Source organism: Lycorma delicatula, chromosome 10 (genome assembly GCF_047948215.1).
Source record: "Lycorma delicatula isolate Av1 chromosome 10, ASM4794821v1, whole genome shotgun sequence".
In the NCBI taxonomy this organism is placed as follows: domain Eukaryota; kingdom Metazoa; phylum Arthropoda; class Insecta; order Hemiptera; family Fulgoridae; genus Lycorma; species Lycorma delicatula.
In genome coordinates, this window is record NC_134464.1 from 118,845,252 (window position 1) to 118,856,360 (window position 11,109).

Consider the following 11,109-nt stretch of genomic DNA (forward strand, 5'->3'; position numbering starts at 1 on the left):
ATATGAAAGATTCAAATGAACTAAGTGTTTAATACTGTTGAAAATATTTGATCCCTGAAGTAACTTTTATTAGCTACTCTATACTGTTAAAGTATCATGAAAAGTATTTCACTCTTAACAGATATGTAAAAGGGCAATGCCCTCAATGAAAGTACAGCTTTGGCTATGGATCCAAATAAATTAAAATATTTCAAGAAAAGAAATTGTGTTGCAGTTTGAATTTTAATTTAGCAATAATAAATTAAACTTTACTATAATGGATATAACATCCCTGAAAAGTTAATAGTTTTAGTCATTAGATACCTTCTGAATACAGTAGGTGAAAATTAATTTAAACACAGGGAATTTTTTTGTTTTATTTTTATGTTGTTGTTACATTGCTACATAGCAATTAATGATGTTAAAGAACAATTTAGATCCGGAGTAACAGTACAAGGTGAAGATATAAAGATGCTATAATTTGCTAATGATATAGTAATTCTAGCTGAAAGTAAAAAGGATTTAGAAGGAACAATGAACGGCATGAAGTCCTATGCAAGAACTACCGTATGAAAATACACAAGAACAAAACGAAAGTAATGAAATGTAGTAGAAACAATGAATATGGACCACTAAAGGTGAAAATAGGAAGAGAAAAGATTATGGAGGTAGAAGAATTTTGTTACTTGGGAAGTAGAATTACTAAAGATGGATGAAGCAGGAGCGATATAAAATGCCGAATACCACAGGCGAAACGAGCCTTCAGTCAGAAATATAATTTGTTTACATCAAAAATTAATTTAAATGTCAGGAAAAGATTTTTGAAAGTATATGTTTGGAGTGTCACTTTATATGGAAGTAAAACTTGGACGATCAGAGTCCCTGAGAAGAAAAGATTAGAAGCTTTTGAAATGTGGTCTGTAGGAGAATGTTAAAAATCAGATTAGTGGATAAAGTGACAAATGAAGAGGTGTTGTGGCAAATAGATGAAGAAAGAAGTATTTGGAAAAATATAGTTAAAAGACTAGATGACTTATAGGCCACATATTAAGGCATCTTGGAATAGTCACTTTAATATTAGAGGGACAGGTAGAAGGAAAAAATTGTACTGGCAGACAACGTTTGGAATATGTAAAACAAATTGTTAAGGATGTAGGACGTAGGGGGTATACTGAGATGAAACGACTAGCACTCGATAGGGAATCTTGGAGAGCTGCATCAAACCAGTCAAATGACTGAAGACAAAAAAAAAACACTGCTTGACCACACCCATTCATAAATTGTCTGTGTAATGTAAGGTTATTATTTTTATTTGGTTATTTAGCAATTTTCATGTTATAGTGTTTTGTGAAAGTTTATTTCATTTTTTATTACAAAATCATATTTTCATATTTTTTATTGTGCGCCTTGAATATATACAAAATAATGGACACCAAGAAAGCATTCAAAACTTGTTTCTCTGTTTGAGCAGAACAACAAACAGCTTCTGAGCGGAGTGTTGGATTAGGGACAGTGAACACTATTTAAAAAAAAATAAGGAAACTGATTCTGTTTCGCTCAAAGGAAAGGCAGATGTGGTTGTAAAAGAAAAACTACTTCAACATATTAGAGAAAAAAAGTAAACTTGATCAAAATTTTGTTCTGCAGACTTAAATCAAGAATTAGCAGCCAGTGAAACAGATTTACGTGCAACAACTGTTATATGTTGACTTCTTGCAGCTGGACAAATGGTCATTGGCCAGCTAAAAAGCAATTTTTACATGTGCAAAAAAGGGCTCTTGAGAGCCAAAGTACATGGATAAGTAGGCCAAAGAAGACTAGAAAGATGTAATGTTTTCTGACAAGTTGCAATTTTATGTTCAGGGGCAAAGACATCCATACATTAGAAAAGTATCAGATAAAAATACATCACTGCCTGATATCCAAGAATCAGTTAAATATCCTCTAAAAAAAATGTTTTGGTGTTGTTTCATATTTGAAGGCTCTTTTTTATTAATCTATTATGCTGATAGGATACATTTTACTAACATATCTAATGAAACAATAAATTTATTATACAGAACAAATTCTTTTTTAGACAGAAAAAAAGATTAGAAAAAAGCTCACAAATTTAAAATAGCTAGATAAAATATAGCTTTTATAGCAAAACCAAATAAGAAAAAAAACCTTTAAATACAAATAAAATAAATGTAACACCTCAGGCGTATAAAACAGCTTTGATTATATAAAATCTCTTCCGGAGAAAGAGGACATCTTCATAAAAAGATACAATGATTACATAAAAAGACTTCGTTATAATACAGAAATAAGTTTTTTTATCAAAAATCAAAGAAACAAAAACACACTAGCTGAAAAGCTACATTAAAAAGCTCAAAACAATAATTTCTCAATAATATATCTGTTGATTATAGAAAAAAAGATTTACTGTATTAACAATATTGTAACAGATGATTCAAGGGACAATGGACATTACAAACTGATGACTGATGAGGAGATATTTTTACTGATCCACAACTTTATTTTTAATAACTTTGATTGATAAGTTTTAAAAAAACTTTTTTTTTTTAAATAGTGTCAGCAGAAAAATAATGAAAAATACGTTTATGGAAAATCAGTGTAAAATTATGTATTTATAAATATATATACATTGGTCAAATATGATCATATAGTTGAATCATTGTGAAATTATATTAGAACCATTTCAGGAACAATAATTGTTTTAACAAGTGGGGGGCTACAATACTTTTACAATGCATCTAATTTTGTGCAAGTTACCATTGTCGGGTATTTGCATTTCCACTGGTGCATTTACAAGACACTGTATTTTGTAAGCTTTTATCTCTTCTAATGCTATCTGTCAGTCATTTATAGACCTATACCACAATGACTGCACTAAATACTACATTGGATGGACAGGGCACAAACACTTCCATTCACATATACTAAGGACAAGTATTTCACGCCTTATCAGAATCAAATTTTCAAATAATTTAATAAAATTGCAAATAGTCAGAGGTTCATGGACACAATCATTCATAATATAAAAAGCACATGCAAGTACACACTACATCAGAATCACAAATTTGTCAACTACAACAAGCAAATTTTACATGTAGTACATAAAAATCAAGATGTCAACATAGATGAACATAAAATTTACATACGTACTAAATTTCATAAAATTATATTATAGAATAGATCAAGTTTGACTACACACTAAAAGTTTTCCTGTGCTTTTTAAGATAGATACCATTAATAAAAGTGCTTTCAGAGCCAATGAAACAGCTACTCAGTTACCAGTGAAAGGTATTTAGGGAAAAAATGTATTACAAAATTTGAAAATGCATTGTTAATAATTTATAAAATTTTATTTTATGATAGATGGCTTGTAGTGAGTTCATCAGGTGTCGTTGTAGCAGTGTCATTTTTAACATGGATATCAATTATTGGAGCAAATGTACCTTCAAGAACAGCAGTACCAGCACCTAGCTGGGAAGCAATTGCAATTGCTTATGGAATTCTAGCATTCCAGGTAGAATTAAAAATAAACAGTTATTTTCATTTAAAAAAATTATTTGCTGCTGTTAAATTGGCAACTTTACATGAACACTATACATTCATATGGTTTATATTCTATAAACAAATGAAGAAGATGGGAAAATAATAAATAATTAGCAATAATAATGACTGCTAACCAAACTAATTCAGACTTTTTAAAGTCAGTCTTATTAATTTGTTTTAAAGTTTATTCTGTGAAAGCAATTAATATGTTTTATAACTATAAAGAAAAGGCTAGAAAAAAAATATTGAGTATAGATTAAATGTCAATAAAACTTATTGTACAAGTAAAATGTAAATTTCAAAACAATAACTTCTGTAGTTTTATAGTTATAAAACAATATATATATTTTTCAAAAAGAATATTAAGGGAAAAATCTGATGTTGCGTAGTTTAAAATCTATTTTATTTGTAATCCTCTATTTAAAAGAAAATTTTAATCATGCATTATTAGGGGTGCACTTGTGTCTGAATGCCATTCCAGTACTGTGTTTTAAGAGAAATAAAAAATCATCCTTTTACATAAAATTTGTTTTAACTTGATAAAGAATAGAGCCTAAATTATAAAAATCACACCGCCCAAATATGTTCCTTGCTTTTGAACACCTGTAGGGAAATGTTGACAAAATAAGTTGCTAAAAATTTAATTCATGAAAAAAGCTAAAACATTTGACATAAAAAATAAGATTTGCTTCTTATCAATGTAAACATCAAAATGAATGTGCATTTTTTATTACATTGTCGTGTAGCCAAGCCACCTGTGGTTATGGACCTTATTCTTGTGGTCTGCTGTAATACAAAATCAAAAATTTCAGCTCTGGAAAATTTATGAGTGCACACTGGTGCATTGTAATCTAAAAAAAATTATAAAATAAGTAAATCTCCTAAGAAAAAAATTAAGTAATTTTCATTAAAATTGGTGAATTGATACAACTTAGATGAATCAGATCAACAACTAATGACTGCAGCCTGATTAATTAAGAAGGAGTTTTGTTAACTGAGGTTTTAACTACAAGCACTGCATTTTGTTAGAGCAATGTTATGAGTATATTACATGAGTATATTAAATTTCCAAAATTTTCTGAAAAAATTTTGTTGTATGTAATATTTACTTTTGTAATACAGATAAAAGATCTAAATGGCAAGATACAAATTCCTGTATGGCAATGTGTATTATTATTATTATTATTATTATTTCCAAGAAAAATGCAAAAAAATAAATAAATTATATATATATATATATATATATATATATATATATATATATTTACACATATTTTGTTAAAAAAAAAAACAACAAAAAGGGTCTCAGACATATTATATATATATATATATATGTTTCATTTCTGAACTAAAACTTTCATTTGTTTGTTTTAGTTTGATATACATCCACTGATATTAACTGTACAAGTTGATATGGCGAATAAAATGAAGCTTGGACAAGCAGTGGCTGCTGGTTTCTCAGGTATATATATGATTTTTTGGCAATTTTTTCCTACATCTATACCTTAAAGTATCTTCTTAACAATTGAGAGACGACTGCTTTGTTAAACATAGAAATGTATAAAGGTCAATTAATGTAAGTTATTAATTCAGATTAGGCTAAAGTAACTATCCATTATTTTTTTTTCAACTCTTCTCTCCACTTCTGTGTGATTGTAACGATTCATTCTAAATTATTCGTAAACTAAATTTCAAGTAAATGAAGCTTATTTTCTCTTATTCTATAATTATTATGAGAGCCTCTTTCTACTGATCAGATCTTCATATTCTAAGAATAATTTTAGTGTCACACCAAATTAGACCTAGTACTTTGAGTAAATAATTTATTTTTTCCTTTTTGCTTCATGAATTTATTCATAACGGAAGGTTACTGAGAAGTTTGTACATGGTAATACAGAAATGGAATTTTATAATGTATTAAAAATGCCATGACTGACCACGATTCGAACATGGGGAAAGGCTGAGACTCCACTGCTCCACCATGGAGATCAGCTAATTTATTAGCTACAGATTTAGTTAATAATATTATTACTATTCTCATTAGTTGACATGGAGAATTCTGAATGGTTATAAAATGAGTTTTAAGACAAGAAAAGTAGTATTTCATTTGCTAAACTACATTATATTAGAATTAGTTTCTCTTCACATGCTAACACCTTTTTTAGTTATATTTATGTATTAAATTACTGTACTGATGGAACTACGAATTAAGTCAAGACTCCACATGGTAGTGAAACGGAATATGTGGATGATGTATTGTCCAACCATCATGATTTAGTTTAGGTTTTAGGTTGCAGCACACACCATTAATTTCATTGTGATCAGTAGTATATTTAAAAAGTATGTAATTAATAATGTATCAGTTTTTGAAATTATTACAACTTATTCACGGAATCTTTTCCTTTGACAGGCTGTATTTTCTATTACACTATTGAAAGCATTATTATGCCTTTTAATTGGAATTTTTAGAACTATATTTCATAAAAATGTTTAACAGTACAATTAACTCACAGCTCTAAGTTACTTTTTTAATTTATTTTGATTTAATTCTCTCTTTTGAATTTACTATTATTAGTTCTTTACATCAACTTTATTTTAATTTCATCAATTTATTATTGTTTTATTAACATTTATAATTTAGATCTATTTTAACTATCTTATACGAAGGTTATTTTTTTTCAAGGTCTGATTGGTCACAAAATTAAAACCACAGTGAAAATAAAAAATTTTTTATTTGTAACAGGTACTTACATAGTTACGCTATTTCTCTACATAGTCGCCACTCCGATTTAGACATTTGTTGTAGTGTGGTACCTACTTTCCAATACCCTCGTCATAGAACGGAGCCGCTTGTGTTTTCAGCCATATTTCTACGCTGGTCTGCAGCTCGATGTCTGTGTCAAAATGTTGTCCTCCTAGCCAGCGTTTCATGTGAGCAAAGAGGTGAAAATCGGCTGGAGCCAAGTCCGGGCTGTATGGTGGGTGATCAAACACTTCCCAACAAAAACGCTGCAGAAGCTTCTTTGTTACAGCTGCAGTGTGTGGCTGAGCATTGTCATGGAGAAAGACAATGCCTGATGACAACATTCCTCTCTGCTTATTCTGAATTGTGGCTTTTTCGCAAAGTTTTCTCCTAGCCAGCGTTTCAGCCAACATTTTGGCACAGACATTGTGCTGCAGATCCGCGTAGAAACATAGCTGAAAACACAGGCGGCTCCATTCTATGACGAGGGTATTGGAAAGTTGGTACCACGCTATGACAAATGTCTAAATCGGAGTGGTGACTATGTAGAGAAATAGTGAAAACTATATAAGTACTTGTTACAAATAAAAAATTTTTTATTTTCACTGTGGTTTTAATTTCATGACCGATCGGACCTTGAAAAAAAATAACCCTCGTACTTTCTATTTTAAAATTTTTATTTTTTATTTTTATGATTAGATTTACTTATGATAAACAAATTACATTTACAAAATTAAATAGTAGACTGAATCCTTTCATGTGCATAAATTCACTGAGGTAATATAAATTCTACAATACTGTGTTTTATTTTAATAAAAAAAAATCAGCATTACTGCATTGATGTCACCACATAAATCAATCATTTGTTGACATGTGCCATTCACAACACTACATATAATTTTATTTTTAACAATTTTTTTTTTATTTTGACTGAAGAATGGCAATAAAAATTAATTTACAATAAAATGGTAGTATGAGACATTTCACTCTGGCAATTATATGACTGAATAGATGTATTTATACTTTTTATATAGTTTTAAATAGGCTGCCTGTTTTTATTCATGTAATAAACTCTCTGTGCAACTATCTTCTGCACCTTATTCAAGAAAGATTTATGTAAAAAGTATTAAACATTTTTTTTCTGTTTCAGTAACTGGTGGTTTATTTATAACTACAACCATATTAGCAACACTACGGTATGGAAGTGATTTAGATAATAATCTATTAATGACTTTACCATCATCAAAATTATTAGATATTAATTTATTGTTAGTGACACTGCAGGTATGTTTATCAACAGTTGTTGGATGCACTGCTTTATTCCAAGATTTAGAAGAGAAACTTGGAATAAAAAAAGGTAAAGTATTTTATTAAATAATTGTACTGAACTTCCAATTACAGAATTGATGGCTTATGTAGTATATATTTCCACAGTAGAAAAGATTACATTAATTTATCTTCATCATCTTTCTCAGTCTTTCAAATCATTGCAACTCATGCAAAGTAATTGAATTATTCAGAAACAAATCAGAGTTGCTTTCTGTAACAGTAATGATGTTCACCATACACCTAATTCCCATGATCAAAAAGAGAAAGTATTACTTGTGAAATCTTGTCATCTACATTTCAGTGGGCTTAGCATGATAATATACAACAGTATATAAGCTCAGTAAAGAAGGCAATGAGAAACCACTTTACTCCTCACATTCACTCATAGCTATTCTTCAAGTGGTTACGTTTTTCATGAAAAACTTTAATTTTATGTGAAGTTGCCTACAACCATCTGGTTATGGCATATACAGACATTGCTATATATAAGTGAAGTAAGATTTAAGTAGCCAAGTTCAAAAGTTAGTTAGTGATTAATTAGTGAAACTTAATATTAAAATAAATACTAAATTATAGAATAGAATTAACATTATTTATCTCAATTGGTAAGTTATAATGGAAAACTCAATTAATCTTCTTCATAATTTCAATTCTATTTTAATTTCAGTTCTCATAAATGTCTATAAGTCAAAAGCTTCATTTTTTTGTTTTGTTTTGATGATTAATTTGTCATATAAGCTTGAAGCATATTTACAGGAATATGAAATGGAAATTATGTTATTAAACATAAACAAGGAATATTTTATTTCTTGTTAATGGTTAATAACATTCATTACTCTGCATACAGCATTTTAATTTATCAATCAAACTCAAAAGTAATGAAATCTAACTCTACAAAAATTCAATTATTTTGACATCTACACTGATTGCAAAATATTTATTTTTTCTTATTTAAATGTATTGCTACAGTAATTTTCAAATTTGAATAGATTTTATACTCAGATACATTATTTCCATTTAAAAACTATACCTCCAATTTCCAAGAAAAAATAAACCTATATTCAAATTAATTGTTCTACATAAAAGTAGAACACTTTACCAATCTCCATGGAAGAGTAGCAGCATCTTGGCCTTTCATCAGGAGGTTCGAATCCTGGTCAGATAAGGAATTTTTCGTATGCTACAAAATTCCATTTCCATATTCCTACATACAAGCTTCTAAGTTTCTGTGAATTAAAGTGTTGTACTTTTGTAGGTGTTCATTTCATCCATACATACAATTTTAGATTAAAATTTAACGTTTAAGAAAAATTTAGGATTTTTCAATATTCAGATTTATCATCTATCTTGCAATTTGAATGAAATTTTAACGTCCAGATCTGTTATGTGTGCAAATTATATTAAACAACTAAAATATTATAATGTAGTTTATTCTATACAACCAAGTTTTATAAAAAAAATTCTGTTGATAGAATAGGTTAGATTAAATCATACTGATACAAGTGTACATTAAACTTCATTAATTTATATATTTTCTTTTTTTCAGAATTTAATTGGTTACGTTGCCTATTACGAACTAGTTTAGTGTTATTATCAGTTATGTTAAGTGAAATAGTACCAAGATTCGATTTAATAATGGGTTTAGTTGGAGGTTCAATGATGGGTCCTATTATGTTTATATTACCACCATTATTTTATGCAAGATTAAGAGCAATGGAGCCACAACCAGATCTAGAATCGATTATACCACAAACAACAGATGATGTAATAACAATGACTTTGGGCTCAAAAGATTATGTAACAACTCCAATAACAAAAAAACAGTACTATTATCTTAAAACATCAAAGAATGAACAAAATGTTAAAAGTACTAAAAAAAATATACATAAATACTCGTACGAAAAATTACCTAATGATGAAAATGAAGATAATGAAGTTGTGAGTGCACAAACGTCATGTTTATTGATAGATTTTTTTGTAAGAAGTTGTAAAAAGATAAAAAATAATTTTTTAAATTTAGTTTCATTAGATAATTACTCAAAGATTGGACCATTGGTTGTCTGGGAAAGAATTATAACAGCTATTATAGTTTTTTGTGGGATAGTAGCAACTTTTTTATCTACATATTATTCATTAACAGAAGCCATTAATTATACCAGATTTACCCCACCTTGTTTTATTAATGTAACTGCTGCTACATTAGCTGTTGAATAAACCAAACTGATTTTATATTAATTTTAAAATTGTTTTTATTAAAAAAAAAATTGATTGTACAATGCAATTTTTTGTTGGAATATTTATGTTGAAATATATGTTTATTACATAATCACATAAATCCCATAAGAAATTAACCATAGAAACTTTTCTTTTTTTTTAGATTTTTTTATCTGTTTTAAACCCTATGTGACAAGTATATACATTTTTTATTTAATAAATATATTGTTGTTTTATACATTTCATACTGTTCGAGTGTGACATTTGTGTTATGTGTAATTTCTCTGAGAATATAACATTCTACATTGATCTGAGTAATGTAGAATCATTGTTTGTCAATCATCAGGTAGATACAATTCACAAATCCACCAGTATTGAAAACAGCTTTGATATTCTTCATATACTACATTACAAACACACACAAATAAGAAAAACAGTATACCACAAGAAAATCAAGATTAGCTGAATTTGTAAGTTAAAAGAAAGTTTGTAATCATATATTAATGAAATGACAAATTAATAAATAAAATACTAAACAGATACAAATGTTAGGAAAAGATTTTTGAAAGTATATGTTTGGAGTGTCGCTTTATATGGAAGTGAAACTTGGACAATCGAAGTATCTGAGAAGAAAAGATTAGAAGCTATTGAAATGTGGTGCTATAGGAGAATGTTAAAAATCAGATGGGTAGATAAAGTGACAAATGAAGAGGTATTGCGGCAAATAGATGAAGAAAGAAGCATTTGGAAAAATATAGTTAAAAGAAGAGACAGACTTATAGGCCACATACTAAGGCATCCTGGAATAGTCGCTTTAATATTGGAAGGACAGGTAGAAGGAAAAAATTGTGTAGGCAGGCCACGTTTGGAATATGTAAAACAAATTGTTAGGGATGTAGGATGTAGAGGCTATACTGAAATGAGACTATCACTAGATAGGGAATCTTGGAGAGCTGCATCAAACCAGTCAAATGACTGAAGACAAAAAAAAAAAAAACAGATACAATTGAAATTCAGTATACTTTTTGACTATTTTCTAAACATGTCTGCTTGATTAAAAAATCAAACAATTAAATTGTGCCAGATGAGAACAGCCACATGAGTCACATGAAGATGGACACAAGAATGACTGAAAACAGTGTCAATTTTAAAAACATTAATTACATTATTAAAATTTAATTAAGATTTTTATAAAAAATGTTGTTATAGTTGTCAATTGTATGTAATAAAACCATTCTGAAAGAAAATATATTCCTGGCTTGTGCTAGTCTGCTTTTGTCAAC

At 28.5% G+C, this 11,109-nt stretch overlaps 1 protein-coding gene across 4 annotated transcripts in view; it reads left to right on the forward strand.

Moving 5' to 3' along the window:
• LOC142331271 (uncharacterized) overlaps positions 1-10,565 on the forward strand; it is a 66,811-nt gene extending 56,246 nt beyond the window's left edge. For all 4 annotated transcript variants that reach the window (XM_075377045.1, XM_075377049.1, XM_075377046.1 and 1 more), the window contains 4 exons: positions 3,361-3,511; positions 4,915-5,002; positions 7,434-7,640; positions 9,159-10,565. In XM_075377045.1, coding sequence (XP_075233160.1) covers positions 3,361-3,511; positions 4,915-5,002; positions 7,434-7,640; positions 9,159-9,826 — 1,114 coding nt within the window. In that variant the 3' untranslated portion in view covers positions 9,827-10,565. The remainder of the gene's footprint in view (positions 1-3,360; positions 3,512-4,914; positions 5,003-7,433; positions 7,641-9,158) is intronic.
• The last annotated feature ends 544 nt before the right edge of the window (positions 10,566-11,109 follow it).